This window comes from Tenrec ecaudatus, chromosome 1, assembly GCF_050624435.1.
Source record: "Tenrec ecaudatus isolate mTenEca1 chromosome 1, mTenEca1.hap1, whole genome shotgun sequence".
Taxonomy (NCBI): domain Eukaryota; kingdom Metazoa; phylum Chordata; class Mammalia; order Afrosoricida; family Tenrecidae; genus Tenrec; species Tenrec ecaudatus.
In genome coordinates, this window is record NC_134530.1 from 224654139 (window position 1) to 224680788 (window position 26650).

The window sequence follows — 26650 nt, forward strand, 5'->3', positions numbered from 1 at the left end:
TCAATTCTGACAGCAATCCTGTATAGGATTTCTGAGGCTGACCATCGTTATGAGAGCAGACATCCTCATGTAAGGTTACATTGTACTTTTTGAAACTGATTTGTGGGGTGAGGGTGCAGGTGTACATGTTCATATATGACAGGTGTTGCAATACGATGTTCATTTTCTACTGTGAGTTGGGGGTTCAGAAAGCCCTGAGAGCAGAAGCAGCAGCTCCCCAAGGGCAAGTCCCAAGTCTTCTCTTTTCGTTAGTAGCCACCGGCACTAAAACAGAGCTAGCTGCATCAGATATTCATTGAAAAAAGGAAGGAGGAAGAGAAGAGAACTTAAATCAAGATTATTTGGGGGGCCTCTTAAGTATATATATATTTTTAATGAAGGTACAATTTTCATACAATGACTTGTTACAGTTTGGAGAACTTTGAGAAACCCATACAAAGTATTGAACTGCTAACCCCAAGGTCGGTGGTTCAAATCCACCAGTCACTCAATGAAAGAAAAATGAGGCTATAAATGAGGCTGCTCGCATAAAGATTTTTAAGTCTTAGAAACGTTAATGAGCAGTCTGCTCTGTCCTCCAGGGTGGCTATGCGTCAGAACCGACTCAGCAGCAGTGGTTGAGCTGGAACCTACATCTCTGTCAAGCTACAGAATATTGTCATCCCCTCAGAAAGTTCCTTCCTTCCAGTTAATTTATCCCAACCCCTAGGCAGCCTGTTTTAACATAAGCCAGCATGGTCCGTTGTGGAATTTCACAGAGATGGGATTATTCAGCAGATATGTTCTGATATTTTCCCTTTTCTGCTTAGCAGGTTGTTAGGCTTCACCCATGTGGTTGCTCATATCAGTGTTTGTTCCTTTTTAGAGTGACCTATGCAAGTGACCTGGTGGTATAAGGGTTATGGGTTGGGCTGCGATCCACAAGGTCAGCAGTTCGAAACCACCAGCTGCTCTGCGGGGGTAAAAGATGGGACTTTCCCCTCCCATTAAAGAGTTAAACCTTGGAAACCCACAGGGGGAGTTCTACCCAGTCCAATAGGGTCGTCATGAATCGGTATTGATTCGATAGCAGTAAGTGATGCCCCCAAAAGGCCCCCAAAAGCCACACTTTGTAGCTGAACTGGCAGTTTGAGCAGGGGGAAGTAGGGAAGCTGAGTACCTTGGCATTCGGATCCTGACAGTCTCCAGAACTTGCTGTGGAATGAGTCTTGTTCCAGTCCATTGCCATCTGTGTTGTGCAGACCTGTCGGCCTCCCTCCGAGTGTGGAAGCTCAGTGTGCCTAAGGCATGGAGGATAAGTGAAAAGAAGTTGTGGTTGGTTTTACACACACACACACACACACACACACACACACACACACACACACACACATCCTCACCCCCATCCCTGGTACAGTGACACAAGGCTGGCTCAACTGCTTTTTATAGTCCGGCATAAGCCTGAAAGTCAGACTAGAGGCATCTATGGGAGGCATCTGACACATGCCAGGAAGACCTTGAGTGCCGGCCAGAAAGACATTCTGAGCTCACTTGATAGCGTCTAAGAACTGGAGCCTCTTTGGAATGTGAGCTTCCTCCCTGTCCTCCCGAGGCAAGCTCAGCCCAGGAGCAGATGGCTAAATGAAGAACAGCACATTGTCCCCATGCAGAGCGTCTGTGGACAGAAAGTTTGGGAGGTCATGTGTTCCCAAAGTCAGAGCTCAATTTCCTCAGGAAATTTTACTAAGAGCAGCGTTTTTCTCTTAGGGTGAACTGTGTTTTTCTCTTAGGGCGAGCTTAGGAGACACCCGTTTTCTCTTCCAAGGTGTCTCTCCGTGGTGCCTTGGAGTGCAGAAGTTCACTGGTAAAGGGTTAATGAGCCATCAGCTCCAGTCATCAGACATCTGGTTGGGCTGTAGGAATTTGATGTCCCTGCAGAGGGTTCTCTTCAAACATTGACATAACCCAGAAAGGGCCACAGACTCTTCCGAGGCAGTGGAAAGCCTGCTTTGTCCCCATTGTAGACAAAATAATGTGCTGCCTCTACCCACTGGGGCTCTCCTGGGAGACGGATGAGATTTCCAAAGAACACCAGAAAGGCTTCTTTGCTGATGGCTCAGATGCTGGCTCTTACTCCCGGGGCCTCAGGGATGCAGAGGGCAGGCATACCACAGTGCAGAAACCACCTCGCTGGCCCAGCCCAGCTATGGAAGTCACGTAGATAGAGGCAGTGGACCAGCTCCCTGCCTTCCTCCGGCAAGCTCCCTGCCCTCGAGTTCACTCTGACTCGGTGACCCAAAAGAACCAGGTGGAACTGGTCCTGTGGATTTCCAAGGCTGTAACTCTTTCCAGGAGGAGAAAGCCGCCTCTTGCTCCCGGGGGAGAGGCTGGTGGTTTCAAACTGTTGACTTTGTGCTTATCAGCCCCGTGCATCCCCCACTAAGCCACCAGAGTCCCTTTAGGGCATGCAGAGTAAACAAAACAAGGCTTCAGTGGTCACATCTACCCACTTGACTTCACCTCTGTGCACTCTTCCCCAAGGCGCCCTGATGGCACGGTACTTACGTGCTGTCCTGCTAGTCAAGAGGCCAGCCGCTTGAGCCAGCTACTCAGAGGGCGAAGAGGGCAATCTACTTCCAGAAAGACCTACCGCTTGGAACCCCTCAGGGGAAGTTCTTCTTTGGCCTGTGGGGCCCTTCATTATATGTGAGGACCAGCTCCAAGGCCGTGGCCATGGGTTTGGCTTTGGTTGGGGTCATTCTCTGAGAGGCTGGGATTTATAGATCCCTGGCCTCAGCCCATCAACTGAGTTTCTGGAACGTCTGCTATGGGAAGGGCATTATGGTGAGTGCCAGAAAGAATAATAAGACGCTGGTCAGGCCCTTGAAGCTCACCTTCTGGCCCAGGTGATAGGGAAGGGCAGTTCCAGCGTGTGGGAGCAGACTGTGACACGCTGGGGCTGCACGAGGGTACGGCTCCAAGCATAGGTCAGGGGTGCGGGGCTGTCAGGTTGACTTCCCCGAAGTAGGGAGTTTGATTTGATCAAGAAGATGAGGCCCAATCCAGCAGCCGAGTAGCAGGGTCTACGTTTCAGGAAGGATATTATAGTAAGTGGTATGGTCCCTGATAGATGCCAATATATTTCCTGTGTTCACTGGCCCCGAGGGGCTCATAGCTTGTTGACGGTCACACCGCTGATTTCAGGTTCATGAATTTTCAGTCCCTGCTCCACAAGGGAACAGTGAGACTGCCCATTCCTACAAAGACGGACAATCTCTGAACCCAAAGGGGCAGTTCTTCCCTGGCCTGTAGGGTCTTTGTGAGTCAGAAACAACTTGCTGTCAGTGAGTTGGGTTTTGAGTTTGGCCCCACACAGAGAGCATGTCATTGGATTAGGACACGTCTGAGTAAGAACATGGAGACAGTGTGGAATGGGTCAGTTGAGGCTATCTTAGTTTGTTCCAGCTCTCTGACCTTGCTCCAGTTTGTTAACTTCACTGAGCCCCAGCTCCCCCGTCTGGCAAATTCAGGTGCTCTCTGCCTCATCAGGGTTCCTGTGAGGATTAGCATGGAGAATACACACCGAGCACATAGCACACTGCCTGGTCTATAGAAAGCACACGCAGCGAATGGAGGCAATGTTTACTCGCCAAACGGGGGAACAGGAACTTTGTCTTAGAAACACGTGAGCGCTATGGAGGGTTCTTCAGCACACATTTTAAGACAGCTAAGCACGCAGCACTCTCTCTCACACTGCCATCGAGTCGGCGCCAACTCATAGCGACCATCGTGGACAGGGTAGAACTGCTCCTGTGAGTTTCCGAGACTGACCTCTTTATGGGAGTAGGGTCTAGTCTTTCTCTCTCAGAGCAACTGGTGGTTTTGAACTGCAGACCTTGTGGCTCACAACCCAACGTATAACCATTACATCACCCAGGTTCGAAATCAGCACTGGTGTAAGATAAGACAGAGGGAAACAGGGTAGGGTTTGTTAGAATAAAGAGGAAAGGTGGGTTACCAGAAGCATGCAAAGGCTTATGAAGGGCACGTTGCCTCCCCCTCCATCTTTTCTGCCTTAAGAGCTCACCCTCCTTAGACACTCTATCACACACACTTGTTCAGCCTGTGGGTGGGCAGCGCCATTTCTTTTGGTCTTTAGACAGAGAGGCATAGAGTTAACCACCGGGGTCTACACTGACGGTTTCTGAGTTCAATGGCAGGCTGGCCAGACCAGCAAGCAGCATCCCCCAGTGGAGGCAGGCAGGCGCCCTGCACGTGCAGCCTCCCAATCAGCCGCTTTTGTCTTGCTTCCATTTGCTCTTCCCTCCCCACTGAATGTAATGCTTCCCCATCCTCTGCCTCTCCTTAAGCAGTAACTGCTGTTCTTCCGCCGCAGCCAGGCACCTGCCAGGGCCTCTTGGCACTGAACCCAGAGCTCAGCCTGACAGGCATTCGGTCACTGAGCATCTTGTCAGCTTCTGAGGAGAAGGGAGTGTACCACGTGTTTTTCTTTCCCAATAACGACCGCTCCCAGTGTGATCTTTGACTGGGGGGTGGTGTTAATTTGATGTCTGCATATGGAGTGAACTGGTATTCAGACAGATCATCTTTATCTGTGGATGCTTCCTCTCTGACAGGTCTTAGCTTCTGGACCTCAGAGTGAGGTGAGCGATAGATAGCATAATAGAAGTTCTAGAAATGTGAATCTCCGAGCCCTTCAGGGCCGGAGAGTGAGTCTGTCATCATTTTATAGAATGTAGCAACTGAAGAGGACCTTGGGAACACCTTTGAGCCCAAGGATTTCCAATCCTTTTCTCTAGAAGAGCTCTTTCTCCAAGCCAGACCTTATGCAGAATCGGCAAGATGTTACATAGAAGGAGCAGCAGAAGTGGTTTGCTTGAAGCAGGCCTCAAAGACATCCAGGCCCACCAGCATGGCTGTCCTTGTAGCGCCTTCCCAGAGGCAGCCTCTGCACACGTGCACAGCCTCTTGGGTCGCTGCTGGGCCACCAGAAACCACCACCCCGGTCAGAGGTGGCTGTTTGGCAGTAGAGGAAGCAGGCTAGAAGATGGGAAGTGGTCTTTCCGTGGCTACTGGCCTCCTTGACCAGCGGTGGTGTTCTGCTGTATTCTCTTCTGTGTCATTTTCTTTCTTACGTGGTCTGAATTTTTCCATGAAGACTTGTTTTGAGTTCTTTGGGCCTATATTCAGCTGCAATTTCTGGAGGACAAGGGCCTCAGCACAGAAATCCTAGTCTGCAGCAAAGGCCTGTCTCAGAATGGTGGGAGGAATGCCTGATGGAAAATGAGTACACCTCCCAAGGCCCCACTCTCTTTTTACCCACCCAGAGTTCTGAGTAAGTTTGGGGACATTAACTGCTCTGACAACAATCCTGATTTCTGATGCCTGAATGTTGAAGCGGTTGCTTGGTTGCAGTGTAGTGGCTTACCTACAGGAACCCTCACGGACTGGCAGCCACATTCTCATAGTTGAGTTTTGTGATGACTTCCTCCAAAGACAAACCAAAAATAGACAGACCCCTGCCTGTGTTTACCAAACAGAATTCCACAACACAGGATTAAATGACACCTTGTCATCCTCATGAATCAACCTCGTTCTAGTCACCACACCCGCTGAGGTGTGTAAGCACCCATGGAATGGGGAGTCAAGAACAGAGCTCACTCCCAAGCTTGGAGGTTGGCCTGTCAGCCTTCTTCCCACTGCATGCTAGTCTCAGATCTGCCCCAAGGGCCACCCTCCTTGCCCACCAAGCCCTCAGCTTGTGTACGGTGCTCACAGGCCTTCTGTCTCTGACCCACAGCAGTGTTGTGACCTGGGCTACCATGCCAGCCTGAACCGGGCCCTGCGCACCTTCCTCTCGGCCGAGTTAAACCTGGAGCAGTCCAAGCACGAGGGCCTAGACACCATCGAGAACGCAGTAGAAAACCTGGATGCCATCAGCGACAAGCAGCGCCTCATGGAGATGTACAACAATGTCTTCTGCCCACCTATGAAGTTTGAGTTCCAGCCCCACATGGGGGACATGGTGAGGCCCTCTCCACACCCCAGCACCAGAGGCTCTTGTCTCACTTGTCTCTAGATTCATAACTCTGGGCAGGCTGGCTTCCTGTCAGGCAAGTGTCTGTCTTACCGAAGTGACGCATACACGGCTCATTTACTCAGCACGGACTGAGCATGCGCCTGCAGTCCCTGGGGATTGCATGCTCAAGGGGGCAAACAGCCTGGCTGCAGAGGTCGCCAAGGTGTGAAGGAGTTAGAAAAATTCATAGGGAAAGACCTGAACGGGCCAGTGTGCTGAAAGGAGGCAATCAGCAGGTGTGTTCCAAAACTTCTCGGGGGAGGGAGTCGTGCCACATGGTAGGCTACAAGAATTGATTCCTGGGGGTAAGCCAGGCTATAGAGGCCTTGTGGGGCTACAGTTTACCAGGGGTGTGGATTCTATTGTCATGAGATTCTGGGAGGTCCTATTCTCCTGAGGTTAAGAGATTAATAATAAAGTCTATCGATCATTCCCTTGGGGTCTTGCTGGGTTACATGGTAGGCTACAAACCACAAGATTAGCAGTTTGAAACCACCAGCGGCTCCATGGGAGAAAGGTAAGACTTTCTACTCCCACAAAGCATTTACAGTCTTGGAAACCCACAGGGGCAGGTCCAGCCTTTCCTGGGAGTTGCTATGAGTCAGCATGGACTCAGTGACAGTGAGTTTGGTTTGGTTTGTTTAACATGAAAATCAGAATGGAGCCCTCCAGAAAGGGGTGGGGCTAAAACGCCGCCGGAGGTTGGCTGTGCCGGCAGGGCAGCATGGCCTAAGGGCGGCGCAGTTTAGGACTCTGCACCCCCAGCGACTGCAACAAGACCAGCACAGACCACGTCTACTTGCCTCCATCGAGTGGATTCTGACGCATCGTGGCCCGATAGGACAGACTAGAACTATCTCACATTGACAGAGAGACCTCTGCATCGTTCATGGAGTGGCTAATGGGCTCGCGCCTTTTGGTTAGCACACCAGCAGTGTACCCGCTATGCCACCAAGGCCCTGTGACCAAAACAAATCCAAACCAAGCGCATCACCCTCAAACCAGTTCTGACTCCTAGCGACCCCACAGGGCAGAGTGGGGCTGCTCTTCAGGGCTCCCAAGGCTGTCAGTCTTGATGGGAGCAAGCAGCCTCATCTCTCCTTCCACAAAGCAGCTAATGGGTTTGAACTGGCGAACTTGCAGTTCACAGCCAACTCATAACCAACTATTCTATTGGGGTGGGGTTGGCCAAGTCAGAAGAGAGGATGTATATATGCTTATATAATAGTGAAGTTCTGGATGGATCTGTAGGCCTGATTGGATTAAGGACCAAAAAGCATATCACGACTTTGTCTCTTTGCTCTACTTCTTGTTCTCAGGCCTTTTCCTCCTGGGGCCAGGGGACTGATTTCCAGCTTGGCGTAGTGGTTACAAGTTAGACTGCTAACTGCAAAGTCATCAGTTTGAAACCAGCAGCCACTCCACAGGAGAAAGGCGAGGCTCTCTACTCCTGTAAAGAGCTGCAATCTTAGAAACCCACAGAGGCAGTTTTCCCCTGCCCTGTAAGGTCACTGTGAGTTGGCATCAACTCAATGGCAGTTAATTTGTTGTTGGCGTTTTTTGTTTTGGAAGCTTGCAAGTTGAAATCTAGTGGAAAGCACATCTCCCTCTTGCCCAGAGGTCCCCACAACCGTCTCATTGTGTCTCAGTGGACTCTGATTGGGTGAAGTGCTTATCCTTCAGCCAACCCCCCTTGGTTGGGTTTCTGCAGTCTTCTAATTGGCTTATACGTGGACCACGTGCTTCTTCTCTGAGTCACGGAGAGCTCCGTTCACAGCGCACGGCTTGTGTTAGGGACAGGTTCCCCCATAGAGCAATCAAGCCAGCTACCAAAAGGGGTGGATGTTGGGTAGCCAAAAAAAAAGTTCAGCGTTGTCACCAGAACGTTGCTTCCCCTCAGATCAGGATCCAGACTGGAAGAAAGCCTGCTCTGGGAGTGACCGCTGTTATCAGTGTAGCCAGAAGATTTGCTGTGATCACTAGGCCATTTTGGGGAGTGGGCCATTTCCATCCCAAAGACAGAAATATGGAGAAGACGTCTTTCCTCTGCTTCTCGGGGAAAACCAACCCATTTACAGTTGGTTTCCATTGCTGAGGCTTCCGAAATGTCAGCCTCTGAACAGATGGGGAAGTGAGGTGGTGGCAGCATGTGCAATGAGAGTGGGGGAAGGGTGTCACTGAGCCCGGCCCCCGGAAGCTTCATTCCTCACCTGCCCTGTCTGCTGGGCAAACCTTCCAAGTGCCTGCTGTCAGCCCTTCTCCAACTGCCCCTGAGATTCCCTCCCAAGAACGGGTAGAGCTGGGGCCAGCTGAGCACTGGGTTACGTTTCCTGGTGTAGACTGAGTTGCCTTATGAGCCCATCTCCATAAACGGGGAAATCAGCAGCTGGGTTCTCGAGCCCCCTCCCCGCCTTGTCAGAGCCTCATTTCTATACTCTGAGCACAGCTGGAATTTATTACTTTGTACCCCTATAAAGGACCCACTGCCAAAGCATGCCTCTGCTGCTGCGCTGCTGCTTAAAGGAGCAGGCTTGAGGGTGGGGGTAGCTTTCCCTCTGTGGTCCCTCCCTGCTAGGTCTGGGTTACTTTAAAAACCATTAACGCTCCCTCCTGCCAGGCTCCCTCCTGTATGTGAGCCAGGCCAAGGCCAGGATCAGCCCCAGTGCTGGCAGAGGCTCTGGTTCCAGCTTAGCCTCCTTATCACTGGGAAGTAAGTGATGGGAGGGCAGGTCCTTCTTGGTCCCTGCAGCTGGTCTGTCCCCATCAGTGCGGCTGTCGGTAGAGTGTGGAGGCTACCCGAGAGAGCGGTCTGGAAGGCTGAACGAGGGCCAACATTCGGGTGGCATTTTGACCGAAAGCCCTGGAATTGGCCAAGCCTCACACTGAGTCTGGTACGCTGGGTGCTCACCACCAGAGTGGATGCCAAGCGCTCTCAGATGTATGAGAAGGAGGTGCTTGGCTCTACTCTTGCCACCCCCAGAGGCTTGTGGGGCTCAGGATGCCTGACCGGTGACATCAGGCAGCCAAAGAGTTTCTCTCTGGCACTGACCCATTCTGGCCACTGACGTTCTCCATTGTGTCCCTTTCTCTAAGAGCCAGAGTGAAGTCAGCTCTCTTTAGATCTGAGAGCTGGGCTCAGGCCGGCCTCTCGGCTGGGGGAGGAGGTCAAGTCAGTGGGGAGCTTAAAAGCCAATGGAGGGAAAGGTCAAGTCCCAGCCTCCGCCACTTGAAGAGAGGTTTTGTCTTCTCAAGCCAGAGAATGGACTGCGGGCATGTGAATGTGCCTACTCGTTGCTGGGGAGGAAGGCGGCCGGCTGCGTCCAGACGTCTCACCACAGATGACAGGTTAAGGGACACGTGGTGGCATGGTGACAGAAGTTGCCTCCACATGGTTCCCATCTCCTGCCTCCCAAAGTTCCCAACTCTCCCCGCCGTCTGCTCCTTCTCCGCCATCTTGGAACTGTGACCTCATGCCATAGCCATGCCCATCCAAAAGCAGCGAGTCATTCCTTCTTCACCGGGGGGCTGCTGGGGGAAAGCTCATTGTCGTGACCCTTGGGGGAAGGACAGGCTTCCCTCACACGCAGGGCTGGTGGGGTGAAAAGATGGCTCTTTGGAAAATGCCAAGCTCTGCCATGTTCCATGCCCTCTGGGGCCGTCTAGCATCGTCTGCCGACTTGTTTCTGTCTTTGGGCTCTCTGGGATTGAGTCAGAGCTCGCAAGCATGGCTGGGATTTATAAACATGCCGCCTGCCAAGCACGGCAAGGTAGCCTCCTGACCCACTTCTCTACTGCCTTCACTCTGATGGATGACGGAGGCTGAGGGAGGGCCGGGGAGGTGGCTACTTGGACCTCTAGCAGGAAACCTTCCCTGCGCTAAAGCATTGTGTTTCGGTATCTGGGTCTGCCCGAGGCTCCCTGCTCTGGCTTCCTCAGCCCACGGCCTCCGGGTCAACCTGCCCCTGCCAAGCACCAAGCTCCAGGCCAGTCTTTCCAAGGGAGTCCCTCTCCGCATTCCTTTCACCTCGTGCTTGGTCTGGGAGCGGGTCACACACTTGGACTCTGGACTGCATTTCCGTGTACTAACGGTGAGCCTTCCGCCTATGAGTATAAGGGCTTTTACTAGCAGTCCTGGGAACTCTGGAACCGGCAACGGGGTAGTGTCCTCTTCCTGACCTGACGTTGCTTATTTTTGGCAGACCTCCCAGCTCTGTGCCCAGCAGCCTGTCCAGAGTGAGTTGGTACAGAGATGCCAACAACTGCAGTCGCGCTTATCCACCCTGAAGATTGAGAACGAAGAGGTGAGTTCCAGCCCAGGAGGCTCAGAGCCACCCGTCTGCCTGCAGAGTTTCCCTGCCCAACTTCTTGCCGCTGCCAATCCGGGAGCAGGTGGAAAGAGCATGCAGAGAATGTCCGGCCTGCTGCACACACCTCCTAGCTAAACGGAGGCTTAGATTTTCCCCCTCTGCTACATCCTGCCCTTGAACTCTAGGAAGTTGCTCTTGTATTGCCAAAGGTTGAGGTCTATTTTGAGCTTTGGCACAATGCTTTCTCTCTCTTTCTTTCTCCCCCTCCTCTACACGTTTCATCAAAATGGCACTTGAACTTGGCAGCTGTGTGAACAATATTGTGTCTCTGACTCTGCAGTCACCCCCTTAGGCCTGGATTTCCCCAGCATTTTCAGACAGACTGAGGCCTTTGCCTCCAGTACTTCACATCTCTCCATCCTCTTAATTGAGGGTGCATGTCTTCTGGACCCAGCCTATTTGCCGTCAGCTGCTTCCACAGGGCAGTGTGATGGAGTCCCCAGCTCTCATCTTCTGAGCACGGAGGACTTCTCGCCCTGCCCTTCAGTAAGCCCTGCTGCTTCCCAGGAAGATCAGGAAGAACTGATCACTTGGTTTGCAAACAAGGAGACAAGGCATTGGGTCTGTCAAAGGTCATGACGCAGAGCCTGGGGCAGATACCAAATTAGACTCCATCACATATTTTCACTCACCCTTTGTACTGTGGGGTTGGTTTGGATTCCTTTTCCTGCCGGACTTCCATGATAGCCAAGATCTAATGTCCAGTTTAAAATGAATCTTAAATAAAAGAGCTGGGCTATGCGTAAAGCATGAAAGGAGTAGTGGGGTCTGTAGGTCCTAAATTCTAAGAAGCAGGCCATGTGTGGGATTGGAGGGCCCCAGCGGTTCTCGTGGCTCAGCACTGTCTCTGGGAGGAGAGCTGTGCCTTGGTGTCTGCAGCCCGTCCCCTTCTTCAGTCTTCTCCCACTCGCTCCCCTCCAAACACCCATTACCTGCAGATTTGCAGCCCACCCCGTACGCATTATGTTGTCCCTTGTCATGGCAGGTGAAGAAGACAATGGAGGCCACCCTGCAGACCATCCAGGACATTGTCACCGTCGAGGACTTCGACGTATCTGACTGCTTCCAGTACAGCAACTCCATGGAATCCGTCAAATCCACGGTCTCTGAGACGTTCATGAGCAAGCCCAGCATTGCCAAGAGGAGAGCCAACCAGCAGGAGACAGAGCAGTTCTACTTCACGGTGAGCGGGCCTTGAGCACCGTGGTGCATGTGGGAGACAGGGAAGCCAAGGCTTTGTCAAGTGTCTGAGAGGCCCCAAACCCGATCCCGCTGCCATTGACTCAGTCTGACTCAGCACAACCTTAGATAGAGTTTTTGAGACTGTCGGTCGTCATGGGAGCAGACAGCCTCGTCTTTCTCCCATGGAGAAGCTAGTGGATTTGAACCACCATTCTAGTTAACAGTCTAGTGCTTATCCCACACTGCCACTAGGGGTCCTCACAGCACCACCAGGGCTTCAGTCTTTTACTAGCTTCGATTCTCTGTGAGCTGGAATGGACTCAACAGCAGTGGGGTTTGGCTCTGGGATTTTATACTTGAAGATCACCTTACACAGAAATATCTCCAAGTTGTTTCTGTCTACCAGGGACCCCTCCCACGAGAAAGGCTTCTCCCAAGTATACCGCCAAGATTTCCCTCTCCAGGAACTCTTTAGCCTGCTGGTCGGTAGGAGGCTTTCGTTTGAAAGTTCCTTCTCAGCCACATGAGACCAGGAAAGGGGGCTCGGATAGGGCGGCCACCTCTTGATTCTTGGAAACAACAACCAAATATCCCAGCTAGCAGATATCCTGTATTTAAAGTTCAGAGTCTACTGAGTGATGGTACATTATTTTGTAACTCTGGTCGTTGGGAAAGGATGATTTCTAGTTATTGCTAAATTCTAAGAAACAGTTTGTGTTTGGTGTTGTTGTTCCACAGAGAACTCCAGAACATTGGGTTTTGTTATTCCCGTGTCACCCAGTCTTCTTTCAGACAGATGGACACCACCCTCCACCCCCGCTGTTGTCGTGTTTTGAGTATATAGTATTAATAGTCCTTTGGAAGATTGTTGGCTGGTCTTTGGTGCTACTTTTAAATAACTAAGCTATTTTGAGCTTGCCCAGCACGATTTTTTGCCTGGGTTAAAATTTCCTAATCGTCTGACAAGCAGAAGAGAAAAAATTAAGTTTGCAGATGTGAGATGAAATGTCGCCAGTGAACATGCATCCTGATGCCGAGCGAAAGGGCTCCCCTTGTTTTTCAGTCAAGAAACACCGTCTGCGTGCAACCAATTGCGTTTTCCTCTGACTGGAGAAATTTGTTTAATTCTACCCTAGCTCCAGGAGAACACTGATGATTAGCTAACTCCTTTTGTTTGTTTTAAGAAACCTGTTGTTTTCATTAGTTAAGCTCAGAAATCTTTAGAATTGTTTTTTCTTTTATATCCTGGAGAAGACTGTTGAAAGGGAATGACTTAGCTGCATGGATCTGAAACTCGCCCTGCGTCTTCCCGCCTCCTGGCTTCACAGCTCTGCTTTGATGAGAGCCCTGCCTCAGTGCCGGCTTTGCCCACGCAGAACGGGAAAGTCACTTTGGGCAGCTGGTCATTCAGAAGCCAGCTTGTACCCCAAGCTGCGAGAGTTGGGGCTCCTGATCCCTTCCCGGGGAGCTGCTGCTGGTTTCGAACTGCCGACCATGCCGGTCACAACCCAACTTGTAACCAGGACACCACCAGGACTCCTGCATACACAAACATAGATGCTTTGAAGTCTGTTACCAGAGAAGGGGATACTGCTCCATACATTGTTTTAATAACCAGCCATTTTCATTCTCACAGCAAATTATGAATCATCCTAAAGATTAGTGAGCACGGTGTGTTGTAGACGAGCGCATGAGTAAAGGTCCCTTCCCTGCCTCGTGTTGGTGAGACACGTAGCGCACGGCCTGGTTTGTAGCTGATGCGCGATGCACGCTGAAGATGTGTCACCAGCATCATCGGGAATTTGTTCATCCCGAGAGGTGTTCTTCACCCTCTGTTGGCTGTGCTCTAGACCAGGCACTGTGCTGCACGTACACCAATGCTGGGGCGCGGACAGAGAGAGGGCAGTGACTGGGGTAAGGCAGAGGGGAGGGGAGGACTTTGATGTTCACCCCAGGTATTTCTCCAACAACTGGCATGCTTGGTTTTCATCCTTTTACAAAGCAACCACAAACATTTAAAAAGGCCTTCGTGCAGGACCTTGGGCCTCCATTCAAGCACTCCCTCAATGCACGAATACTTTCTTCTATTAAATTGGCACTCTATGATGCTCACCCTTCCGACACAACTGCTGAAGCCAAAGTGGGTGAACAAGTAAATGTGGCGAAGAAAGCTGATGGTGCCCGGCTATCAAAAGAGATCGTGACTGGGGTCTTAAAGGCTTGAAGGTGAACAAGTGGCCATCTAGCTCAGAAGCAACAAAGCCCACATGGAAGAACACACCAGCCTGTGCAATCACAAGGTGCCAAAGGGACCAGGTATAAGGCATCATCCAAAAATTATATATATATATACCATAGTGAATGAAGGGGGGAAGTGGAGACCCAAAGCCCATTTGTCAGCCACTGGAGATCCCCTCACAGAGGGGTTTAGGAGAGGAGATGGGTCAGTCAGGGTGCCATATAGTACCGATGAAGAACACAGCTTTCGCCCAGATCCTGCATGCTTCCTCCCCCCAACTACCATGATCTGAATTCTACCTTGCAGGGCTGGATAGAGCAGAGGTTGTACACTGGTGCATATGGGAGCTGGAGGCACAGGGAATCCAGGGTGGATGATACCTTCAGGACCAGGGGTGTGAGGGACGATGTTGGGAGAGTGGGAGGGGGTGAGTGGGTTGGAAAGGAGGAACTGATTACAAGGATCTACATGTGACCTCCTCCCTGAGAGACAGACGGCAGAGAAAGGGGTAAAGGGAGACTCCGGATAGGGCAAGATATGACAAAATAACAATCTATAAATTATCAAGGGCTCATGAGGGAGGGGAGAGCGGGGAGGGAGGGAGGGGGGAAAGAGGACTTGATGCAAAGGGCTTAAGTGGAGAGCAAATGCTTTGGAAATGATTAGGGCAAAGAATGTACGGATGTGCTTTATACAATTGATGTATGTATATGTATGGATTGTGATAAGAGTTGTATGAGCCCCTAGTAAAATGTTAAAAAAAAAAAAAAAGGCCTTCATGCATGCGTGCATGAGCGGCAACCGGGATGCCTACAGTTGGGGGAACACTGCCATAAAATAATTTTGGGTCTTGGTCTTGGGTGGGGACCTGGCAGTGAATCAGGGAGGAGACTGGCATTCCATGAGGAAAGAACAGCATGTGCAAGAGCATAAAGCCCACAAGCAGGGTCAGCTGGTCAGAGAGTTCCCGGCCCCCTGAGGCCGAGCATATGTCCCCTGCTTCATTACCCAAGGAGGATGTGGAACTCTCTTGTGACTTTTCACATAGAACATTGTTTGGCTGGTCTGTCTGCACTACCTAGATATAACACTACTTAAGTGACCCAATCTGGTGACATTGCAAAAAGCCCACCACCACCCCCACCGACACACGCACACACACACACACACACACACACACACACACACACACACACACTATTTTTAAAATTAAGTTAGAAATTGTGGACATTAAAAATAATCTGTATTTCAGACAGCCTTTGTCAGACTTGCTTTTCGGCTGTAAAGGAAGCGATTGCATTTGTATTCAAACTTGACCTTTAGTAAAAGTAGGAATGGCTGTATTCAAGCTGGTGACCTCTCCAATCCTGCCCAGCCTTTCACCTAAGGTCTGAATGCCCTGGTGTCTTCAAATTCATTTCCTGTCTTTTGTGGCCAGAGGCCTGCTTATCAAAATCGTGTGTAGATTTTCTGGGCTAACAGGAATGGGTTTTGTCCCGGCTTGTCTAGTAGCAGATTTACAAGAGAATTCATCATTTTCGTGACTGGTACTTGGAATGTGTCAGATTAATTCATTTCATGGTGAAAGGGGGCCTTTTGGGGATGGGTGGGTAGTGAAACAGACCTTGAAGAAAAGGGGGTCCCCGTGTTAAACAGTTGCTGCCAAGCCATTTGCCGCCTGCACAGCCCAGGGGGCACTTTCCCTTCTGCCTGTTGCCTCTGCACACATGGCTCCTCGCCCTTCCACACGCCAGGGCAGGGCACCCTGGGAGAGCTGGCGGGCCTTGCCACAACCTCCACTCCTAGGCAGCGTGCCTGGTGATAGAAGGGGCTTCGTGACCTCTCAAGCTGTCGTCAGATTGCTCTGCCCACATGACACCACTTAGTACTCGGAAGCCTGAACTTGAGGGGTCAGTCTCTTGCCAAAGTCCCAAGAAAATAATCACGGGATTTTAAGGCTTGAAGTGACTTTTCATTTAACCCAACCTCCTCATTTGAAAGGTTATTGTTTAAAATGCATGTACAACTCCAGCAAGGATAAGCAGCTGACCCAACGTCGTCAGCCAGGGCTGAAGGGAGCTCTGTGGTCGCCAGCCTTTACCGACGAAGCAGAGCAGCAGGAGAGGCTCAGAGACAGCTCAGCACCTTTCTCCCCCTCTTTGCCCTAAAGATGTTCCCGAGGTGGGAGGTCCAAGTCCACCACGAGGTGCCGTGAAAGAAAGGCCCACGGTGAACTTGAGAAAAGCCAGCCGTTCACGCCGTTCTGTTCCCGGCCACACTCACCGAGAGTGGGAACCACTGGGGTGGCAACGGGTTATAAGGAGGTATTTCCTGGTCCCTCCGGCAGGCTAGCATCCTTCTGTAGCATATGACTCAACAAGATCTGCGTTTTCTTTGACCTTTGTTATTATTGTTAAAAAATCCATTTTTACTATGAAAAAAGAGTATTCAGGAAAAGTAAAAAACACTTCTTCCCATCCCTGGCCCCACCACGCTTTCCATCCCCTCTGCTGCTGCTGGAAGCCATTGTTTCCGGGTCCTCCAGAGGTATGCCGGTTGTTTCCGGGTCCTCCAGAGGTATGCCGGTTGTTTCCGGGTCCTCCAGAGGTATGCCGGTTGTTTCCGGGTCCTCCAGAGGTATGCCGGTTGCCTATAGGCAGCCACTGATATCTTTCTACACAGCCTTTGAAACTCCTAACAGGCATGCCGCTCATGCGATTCTTCACCTTAGTCTTGTCACCTGGTTCATTTGGGGTAGTGTTTCCCCTTCAGTCCAAAAGATCTGCCTCCTTTAATGACTGTAGAACCCACAGTATGTTAGCCCTTTGTTGATGTAATCAATTCCCTGCTGGTGGGCAATGCGCCCCCAAGCCCTAGAATGATGACATTTTCCTTAATAATTCTCGATACATAGTTCTAAAGTTCTTGTATCGTGGAAGAATTAAGGCGAATAAAATACACAAGTAGAATGCCTGAATTCTTGGGAGTGGATTTGGAGAAGGGGAGGAGAGAACAGGGTAAATTCCCTCGCGGAATTCTCGCCTTCCATGCAGGAGACTGGGGGCTGATTTCCGGCCGTGCATCTCAGGCATGACCACCACCATCTGTCCATGGAGGCTTGCACGCAGCCACGGTGCTCAGTGGGATTCAGCAGAGCTTTCAGACAAAGGTGGACTAGGAAGAAAAGCCTACTTCTCAAAACCAGCCAAGGCAAACCCGTGGGTCATGATGGTCCAGGGACAACCAGTCCTGCAGATGACCCAGGGCCAGGCCGCCTTGCCTTCCATTGGGAACGGGTCCCTGTGAGCTAGGGGCGGACTGGATAACTCCTCATAACAGCATGAATGGAAAAAGACCTTCCTTTTGCTGCCGGGCAGTGCCTGAAGAGAGCCTCTTAGACTGTGGCTCTTGCTTGACTCTGTAGGAGTCACACAAAACAAGCACCTGCAGCCAAAAAGTGTCACCAGAGTTAGATGCTCAACATCATGAATGTCATGAAAGCCACATTTGATTTCAGTATTTATTTTATACGCCCGGGTTCTCCTAAACGTTTTTCTGGCGAAAGGCGGTCTCTAGCCGGGGAAGTTGAAGAAGGCCGGTGTGTGTGCCGCATCAAGTTGATAGCACCAAGTGATGGGAAGCGAAGATCCCCGAGTTGCACAGCCAGCTGGGCGTGGGAGGTGAATGCTGTGGTGGCTGCGAGTGGCCGTGGTGTGTCCAGAGCAGGTCTGCAGTGGTCTCGTGGTCCATCACGGGCAAGCGCTGCCAGGAACACCCAAGCTTCATGATGCTTTTGATTGTGAATGGCTGTGGGGCCCTCGCGAGATCAGAAAGCTTTTCGTGTCCTCAAATGTTTCACCACCCCCACATTCAGTTACAATACCCCCTATGGGGTTGCCAACCCATTGTTTCAGAAGCTGAGCTAGACCTCCCTCTAGCCTGGGAGCTTGCGTTGAGGCGGTGGCTCTAGCGTGGGGCTCCCTGCTGCCTGCGCTGTGCTGGCACTCAGGAAATGGGTGCTAAGCAGGTCCAAATCAATGGACGCCCCTGCCCTGTCAGTTAAACTGGAGGTGAGCTCCGGCTTACAGCTGACTCCATGATGCTTTCTGCCTGACAGCTGGTTCCTGCTTTCAAATGGAGAACAGGGGAAATGTTCCTGCGCCTGGTGCTAGGGAAGCAGCCTTGATGACGGCATCTGCATCTCCGTCCTCAGCCGCCCCTCCCCTTGGCTGTGCAGAGGGCATTGGGGGTCCCGGGTTGGTGAAAATTAAATGCAAGACATGAGTGAGGGCCCAGGAGTTTTATGCCCGATACTTGAGTATGCTTACAGCAAGAGGTTTTTAAAAATTCTATTTGAAAAACATTCTTGGGTCTCTTACTCTGTTTAAAGAGTCAGAAGCCTGCTTCACGTCCTCATCCTGGTCTCTAGCCAAGAAGACCACCATAACCAAGGACCACCAAGGTGGCGCAGCACCACAGCAGTGGGTTCACTCAGAGGTCTGGAGGCCTCCCAAGGTGTTGGTAGTGCTGGTTTCCATTGGAAACTGAGGGCCAAGTCATTCTGCACCTCCTTCCCAGCAGCTTGGGCCTGCCAGCACCCCGCGATGTGCTCACTCCATGGCTCCACTCTCGGCCTCCTTCCTCACATGGTTTTCTTCTCTGTGTGTCTGTCTCAGATTACCCTCTTAGAAAGGAGCCCTGGTGGCGCAGTGGTTACATGCTGGGCTGCAATCCACAAGGTCAGCAGTTTGAAACCGCCAGCTGCTCTGTGGGAGAAAGACGGGGCTTTCAACTCCCGTAAGCAGTTACAGTCTTGAAATCTCACAGGGGTAGTTCAACTGTCCTATAGGGCGGCTATAAGTCTTAAGTCAGTTCTGACTCATAGCCACCCTATACAACAGTTGAACTGCCCCAGTGGGCTTCCTAGACTCTAACTCTTTCAGGAATAGAAAGCCTCATCTTTTTCCCTGGGAGTGGCTGGTGGGTTCAAACTGCTGACCTTGCACCAGCACAAGGAATTGGTCATTCCCATTTGGTAATTCCTAAAGAGCAGCCCCTCACAAACCACTCAACCAAGGCCGCTCTTATAACTGTATTGCTCCAGGAAAGGAAAGGCCTTTTGTCCCCACGTGCCTCCACCCAGATGGGTGCTCTCTGCACCAGCAGGACAGGGCGGTGAGGAGTAACATGGCAGCCGCCTCTGCGGGTAGGGGCAGTACCTTCTTCCCAGGTCCAGCGCACCAGTCGGAATCCCCCAGCCTTTGTCTCCACCCAGAGTTAGGGATGCCTGTCAGAGCTGACACTGCGTGATCCTTCGGGATTTAATGGGACTCACCAATGTAATCCATCACACCTCTTTATCAGATTGTTATTTATTTTAATGGTTTGCTGAGGGACAGCCGGAGTTAACGAGTGAGCTATGAACCATGAGCAGAGGGGGCAAGAAAACGAAATGGAAAACAATTTCCAGAATCACAAGTAGAAACGTGAGTGAGAGGAAGGAATTTGCATTAATCTCCTTTGAGAATTTTGCCTGTTTTCTTGAGCAGTCTGGTCTTGTTTGGAAGGTTATTTTCCTGGTGAATTCTTTTTTCCCCCTTATGAAACCCTTAGCATCTCCTGGGAGGACCTCCCTATGAGAGAGACCTCTGAGAACTAAGTTGTTAACTGTGGGTGTTTCCTGAAGATTTTTACCCCCCAGGCCCTGAAGCATCATTCTCCACTAGCTGAGAATTTGCCTGTATACCCCAGATTTGAGGGGGCTTCAAAAAGTCCGGGGGTGAGGGGGCATACAACGGGGAGAAGTAAAAGACAATGGAATCTTCCTTCAACTTTTTGAAGCCCTTGAAGCGTGAGTCAGAATCCATCTTAAGATCTTCTGTTAGTCACTGGGGCAGTCTCATCACCATGCATCAGGGTCTTCCAAGTGATTGTGGCAAAGTGGAGCAGAAAGACATTGGCATCTTTCCACAAGCCGTTTTGAATCCCTCTCATGGATTCTGACTCCATCTGTTTGGGGTGGAAATGCAAGTCCTCAGCAGGCGGGGGTGTCTCGAAAGCCTGCCCTGAAGCACTGTCCGGGCCTCTCAACTAGGCATGCACTTGGGAGGAAACTGAGCAGCCAGCACCGAGTGGCAGCAGGTGAGCTGGCAGCAGAGCAGATGGAAGGGGGAAGGTGACAGTCTAGTCTGTTTGGCTGCAGATGTTCTCGTGCAAAAGCACAAAGGAGCAGAGGGACCAGGAGCAGGCTGTGAGTAGGGCGAGGCTGGCTTTCCACTTAGAGGGGCAGCCACACCTGGAGGCTGGGCTTGTGCCCGCTGAGGAAAGTTCTCTGCGGAGTCGAGTCGAGGGAGGAGGTGCCCTCACTGGCTCCCCCTCACAGTGAGTGAGCTCTGCCTCTCTCACCTCTCCTCTCCTCTCCTTCCTCTCCGCTCCGCTCTGCCAGGCACAGTGCCACGCTTCAGGGATGTCAGCAATGATGAATGACATGGTCTGTGGCCAGAGGGAGGAGACCCTCTGAGAAAGACACACTGCTTGGGGACAGTGCTGTGTGGGACTTTGCAGAGATGTACCCAGGAGCGTCTGTGTGGGCAGGGCAGGGCCAGAGGCTGCATCCCGGGCAAGCAATTGATTGTGTGTGTGTGTGTGTGTGTGTGTGTGTGTGTGTGTGTGTGTGTGTGTGTGTGTCTAAGAGAGATAGTTGTGGATAAAAAGTTCCAATGTATGAAGTATATAGAGATAAAGTGAGCCTCATGTTTTTTACCATGTCTCTTTCCGTCCTGTTCTAAGGAAACCAGACCCACCTCCAGCGAGTAGATTCTGACTCGCAGCAGGCCTGTTTTTGAGGCTGAACATTGGAGCATCTGGTGGGTTTAAACCACCAACCTGGAGGTTAGAAGTCTAATGCCATGAAATCAAAGTCTTGCATGGCTTTTTGTTGGTTGTGGTGTCTTTGAGGCACAAAGAAACAAAAGCCTATTGATAGGGCAGAGTAGAACTCTTCTTTGGGGTTCAGTCGGCTGCACATCCTGACGGCCTCCCTCTGCCCCTCAGAGTTCACCCTGCTGAGCTGCGGTGAGCCCAGCATGTAACCCATTACACCGCCAGGGCTGCTTGGTGACCAAGTGCTCTACAGCTGTCTCTGGGAAACCAGCCTGCTGTTGCCATTTCTGTGACGCGGAGGCCGTGTGCCTGGAAAACTCATGAACTCCCTGAGATGCGGGCTTGTGAGCGACGGCTCTCTGTAAGGGGTGAGAGAATAAGTGAACCAAGTGGCCACAGAGATGAACAGTTTGAGGTGGAAGCAAGGCTCTAGGCAAGAGCAGTTTGGGTCGAGTTTTTGTTAGTTTTGGACAATGGGTAAGAGCCAAACCCCACTGCCCTCGAGTCAGTTCTGATGCATTGAACAGCCCAGAGAGTCCCACAGAGCTTCCCAGGCTGGACATCTCCCCCAGAGCAACTGGTGGGAGCCGCCAAACTGAACCACGGCGCCCCGAGTGCTTGGCCACTGTGGCCCAGAGGAGCCCTGAGAGCAAAGTGAGAAGTCTGTTTTTCAGGTTATCTCACAGTGCCACACTTGTTGTTGAGTATACCTTAAAAGAAAGACCTGACTAGCACAGTTTGAACAGTTTTGTCCAATTGTACAAGGGCCCTGGTGAAACCTTGGTAGCAGAGTGGGTTAAACATTGAGCTGCTAACCACGCAGTTGGTGGTTCAAACCCACCAGCTACTCTGAGGGAGAAAGACAAGCTGCTTGTTCCTATAAAGACTGATAGCGTCCAAAACCCTAAGGAGGAGTTTTCTTCTGCCCCATAGAGTCACTCAACGGCCATGGGTAAGGGAAGGTCCTGTAAAGACAACCGCCTGAAGAAACCTCGGTTCTCCTCTCCTGTGAGGTCACGAGGACCACTATAAAATCGCTGTGATTGGAACCAAGCAGGTCTTTGAGCCAGTACATTCCTACATGGCCCCCTGCTGAGAACTTGCCTTTCCTCTCCAGAGAAGCCACCTGATGCTAGCCATGAATCTGATTTCACACACGTGATGCATAAGGCAAATTCTCAGCAGGGGCTCGAACGGGAATGAACCGGTTCAAAGGCCCGGATTCAGCTTGCGGGCACACAACAGCAACAAGACCCACTCGGTAAACTACCCGAGGTCACCAGTGAGTCAGGGTCAGACTCGGGCTTGGAATTGGGTAGAGGAGGAACCGCCGCGGCAGGGGGCAACCGGGGCACACTGATACCCTCGTAGAGAAGCGGACACCATGTCAAGAGTCAGGCAGCCCAGCTCCAGGGCTCTCACTACCACTCACTGCCTCTCAACACTCGGCCAGTTATTTGGCAGCTGCCCTTCCGAGAGCATCTTCTCACTTGAATGACGACAATGGCCCTTCCCAGTCTGTGCACAGTCACTGAGAGGTGCGGGAGAGACTCCGCCTTGGGGAGACCCGTTTCCAAGCAGAGTGGTGCCCCACCGGGCTTTCAGCAGATCTCCAGACTTGTCTCCCAGGGTGTCTCTGGGTGGGTTTGAACCACCAGCCTTTCAGTTGGAAGCCATGCGCGCCACCCAGGGAATCCTAAGCGCTTCAAAGACTATGAAGTTCGACACATCTCTAAATATTTACACCAGGACAATTTCTCCTGCTGTTATGTGCCATAAGGGATGGAGTGTTTGATCATAATGCTTCAGAGCAGTGTTTCCCAGAGTGGCCATACCGCCCCCTGGAGGGCGCTGGAATGATCCAGATCCAGGGGGCTTGCAGGAGCAGACCCTGTCCTGGACTGTAGGCTCTAGTACCAAAGTGTTTCACTGGGGTGGGGTGGGGCGCTGAGGTTTTTCTTTTAATTTTTCTTCTCTGATGTTTTGGGGTTTTTCTTCTGATAAAGGAGGCAGTAGACCAAATAAGTTAGGGAACCTCTGGTTCACCACAGGTGGAGGACCTTCTCTGCTGGATGTGTATAGCATCATTTGCAAGCCATCTTGCTAACACATTTAATTCACCCACCCCTGGTGTGATGACTGGAGCTACCGTGCCCTGGTGAGGCGTGCAGTGTTGGCTGCTTTGTGGTATGGATGATCTCACAGACCCATGGGCCCAGCCCTGGTTTAGACGCTGTGCGGTGTTACCCAGCTCTGTGTGTTTACATCGAGTGCCCCCCACTCCCTCCATTCTCAATCTGGTGCCACGTCATCTTCCCAAGGCATAGCATGGGGATAAGGGTAGTGCTGGTTCATAGGGTTGTTTGGAAGATTTGGTGAATTTTCTCTGTATGGGGAAATGCAAGAGTCTTCAAAAAAGATCCTGGGAAAACAGTGAAAATGTAATAGAACTCCCCCCCCCCCACACACACACACTTTTGAAGCCTTCTCGTGCAATGGAGATTCACTGAGCAGGGTCAAGTAGGGAACAGTCAAATTGACCAGCCTAGCCCAGAGCATGTTTTGATCACTGGAGCAAGTGGAGTCACCTGTGTGTGGAACCTGTGGGCTCATGAGCATGCGTGTGTATGTATGTAAAAGTGGGGGGCGGGGCTGAGTACTCAGGAATCCCAAGCTTTCCTCCAGGACTCAGACCAGAGTAGCAAAGGAGGCCGGCCAGAAGGTGCCCTGGGACAGAGGTCCTGTCACCGTCCCGGCCAGGCTCTCAGCAGAGGCAGTGGCTGAGCCTACCAGTGGCCTTGTTCCTAGTCTAGCGCGGCACAGCCCGAGATGAGACTGGATGTCAGCAGAGGGGACAGGTGGCCAAGCCTCAGCAAGCCCACCAGCCCTCCAGTCCCATCGTCGGTCAGTAGAACCGAAGGACACACGTTTGGTGCTCAAGTCTCTCTCAGACCCGGGGAGCTCCTGGGGCAGTAGAGGGAGGTGTTCAGTGGATGCTCACTTGCTCAGGGCCAGGAAGATGAAAGGCGGGCCAGAAACCGATTGAGCCCTTGGAAACGGAGTTGTGGAGCTGAGCAGTGATTTCCCTCTCTGATCGTTCTTTCTCCCCTGCCTCCCGTACAGAAAATGAAGGAGTATCTGGAGGGCAGGAACCTCATCACCAAGTTACAAGCCAAGCACGACCTGCTGCAGAAAACGCTGGGCGAGAGTGAGTATGGTAGCTGTGCTGGAGGGTAGACAGGGCCAAAGGCTGAGCCACGCCTCCCTCGCAGCCCGGTGGGCCCAGCCTCTGTGGACTTGGACCACTGCGTTGCTTCTCCTCGCCCATTTGATGTGGGAGTGCCCGCCCCAAATGACTGCTTGAGTAATGGGAGGAGGCCAGTGCTTAATGAGGCACTAATGTGCATCATCCATTTGTTTAAATGGAGCGTGCTGCTCTCCACCCAGCCCTCTGCCGCCGCCTCTGCCCCGATGGGGCTGATGGGTTATTTACTCTCCCACACTGGATTAAAACCCCCTGCTCCTCTGCAGCAAGACGGAGACAGAAGGTGGGGACATGCGAGATGGGCCACCCAGCTGCTCTGAGGAGAGGGAGGATTCTCCAAGTGGGGTAGGGCGAGGGGTGATGGACAGACTGTTGCTTTCTGGAGCTTCAGAGTAGAGTTGCTTCCCTTCTGCTTGGAAGGGTCCTGGGGCTGAGCGGACTGGCCCTGCCTCCAGGTTTATTTTCACCAGAGCCTGGACCGAGCGAGGCTGCTAGCTGGCCTGCAGGCACGCTGGGCCTTCTCCCCTAGGCTGTCAAACAGAAGGAGAGGTGAAAGAGAAGCGTCCCCGGGGCTCCTGCCTAGCTCTTAGCATGCTGTCATTAGTGGGACTCTCAGGTTGGGGGTTCCTCCATTCCTCCTCCCCGGCCCTGCCCCCCTCCTGACTATGTGGCCACCTCAGCAGAAGGCAGCCATGCCCACACACAGAGGCCTCAGGCTCTTGAGCACAGGCTGGGGAAGCGGGCAAGACTTGCCACTCAGTAGCCCCACATTTCATTCCAGAGCCTTCTCCCCACCCTGCCCTGCACTCACCCCACAAATGACTCCTTTTTCTTCCAATGCCTTTGAGTGCCTCTTCTGCTAAGTGGCGGCAACCTGTGAGGGAACCGCTGTTCTCTGCCCTTACCGCCACCCAGGGGACTTGGTCAGGCTGAGCGGGTTTGGGCCTCGTGGCCCCACCTCCAGCTACAGGACATCTTTACTCCCAGGGTTAGCAGTCTGCCCCTGGGGACTTGGAAGGGAGCCCAGAACTATGTGAAACAACTTTATAACTGTGGTTTCCTTTTGTAAAGAAATCCTGGAATAGCCCATAGGCGCCTGGGATGTGAGCTCGAGTGCGCGCACCCACACACATGCACATGCGTATGCACACACACACACCAGAGAGAGAGAGACAATGAATATATGTATGCACACACATACCCAAAACGTGCTACTCTGGAGACGGCCCACTGGTGCCTATCCATTAGTGCTGCCAGTTGCCTTCATCTAAAGATGACAAGTGCCGGCAGTAAAGGTGGAGGAGCAAACTGCGGTAGACGTCCTCGGCAAGTCGTCACGGCCTGCCTTCTGTACGCATTTGTCCCCGTCAGGCAGGAGCCCCTTGCTCTTGGCACCGAGGGAGAATGGATGTGTATGCATATTCCAGGATGGAAATGGGGCAGATGTGGAAGCTCAGGGCTCAGAATCCTGGTTGTTGCGGATGCAAGCCCAGCCTCTGCGGGGGCTAGGGAGCCTGGGGCTGGAGGGGCACTACACTGTAATCGGTGGTTAGCCACCTTGCCTGCTCCCTCCTCCGTGCCCCTGCCCCGGGGGTTGCCTGGTTGGGGTGCAGGAGCAGAGCTCACCTTCCCCGGTCTGCTCTCTCGGACCACCTTCTGGGGGTGCGACACAGCTCCAGCTCCATCAGTCAAGGCCCACAGCAAACGGCAGCGTTCACCCCACTGCTCATGAACTCATGTGGACGCATTTTTACAACATATGAGCACTTCTTATGCATGTTAATGTTCTTTGACCCATTTTTGAAGCTGGTTGTGACCCATTTAATTTAATATCTGAGCTAACGATTAAATGGAGCATCAGTGTTTGAAGCAGCATCAGCATGAGCTCTTAGCTCTTGCCACCAGCCCAGCCTAACAGGAGAATCTACTGTGACTCTGACTAGAACATACATGTCTTTTCCTTCCCCACCCCCAAACAACTCCACTGTCTTTCTTCCTGCTGCGTGTGTGTGCGTGCATATGCACGCGCATATTATTTTCATGCTTGCCCCCCCCCACACACACACACCACACAAACTCAACATACAAGGGGCTTTAAAACAGTTTGGGGATAAATTCCGTTATTTTTCCACAACCTCTATGAAGCCCCCTCGTGTGCATGTGTGTGTGCGCACCTCTACATGAGAAGCTAGGTTTCTCTCCAAGAAGGCTTCTAATCACATGTTCTGTAAAACATGTCCTGCCTTGTTGTTTGTTCTTTCCCTCCTCCCCTGTTTCCCCACTGGGAGGCCCGGCAGCCTGAGTGCTGTACCAGTGTCAGAAGCAGAACTTGCCAGAGAGGGGCTCTGCTCGTTTCTCTTCGTCTGGCCCGGGGGGAGAGGGAGGCTGGCTCGTGGGTCACCGTCCCACACTCCCTCCCACTTGCTATCTGGTCAGCTCTGACCCATGGCGATCCTGCGTGTGTCTGAGTAGAACTGCCTCCCACGGGGTTTTCACTGGCTGGCCTGTTTCGGACCGGTCACCAGACCTTTCTTCTGAGATGCCGTTGCTGGGTGGACTTAAGCCTCCAACCTTTGGGTTCGCAGTTGAGGGCCTTTGCAGGGACGCTGGGAAGTAAGGCAGGGCGAGTGACTGAG

The 26650-nt window shown here is 52.0% G+C and overlaps 1 protein-coding gene across 6 annotated transcripts in view; it reads left to right on the forward strand.

The window, feature by feature from the left end:
- The window catches only part of SRGAP2 (SLIT-ROBO Rho GTPase activating protein 2), a 272060-nt gene that overhangs the window by 200262 nt on the left and 45148 nt on the right, over positions 1-26650 (forward strand). For all 6 annotated transcript variants that reach the window (XM_075529477.1, XM_075529462.1, XM_075529489.1 and 3 more), the window contains exons 8-11: positions 5801-6025; positions 10279-10380; positions 11432-11629; positions 23873-23957. In XM_075529477.1, coding sequence (XP_075385592.1) covers positions 5801-6025; positions 10279-10380; positions 11432-11629; positions 23873-23957 — 610 coding nt within the window. The remainder of the gene's footprint in view (positions 1-5800; positions 6026-10278; positions 10381-11431; positions 11630-23872; positions 23958-26650) is intronic.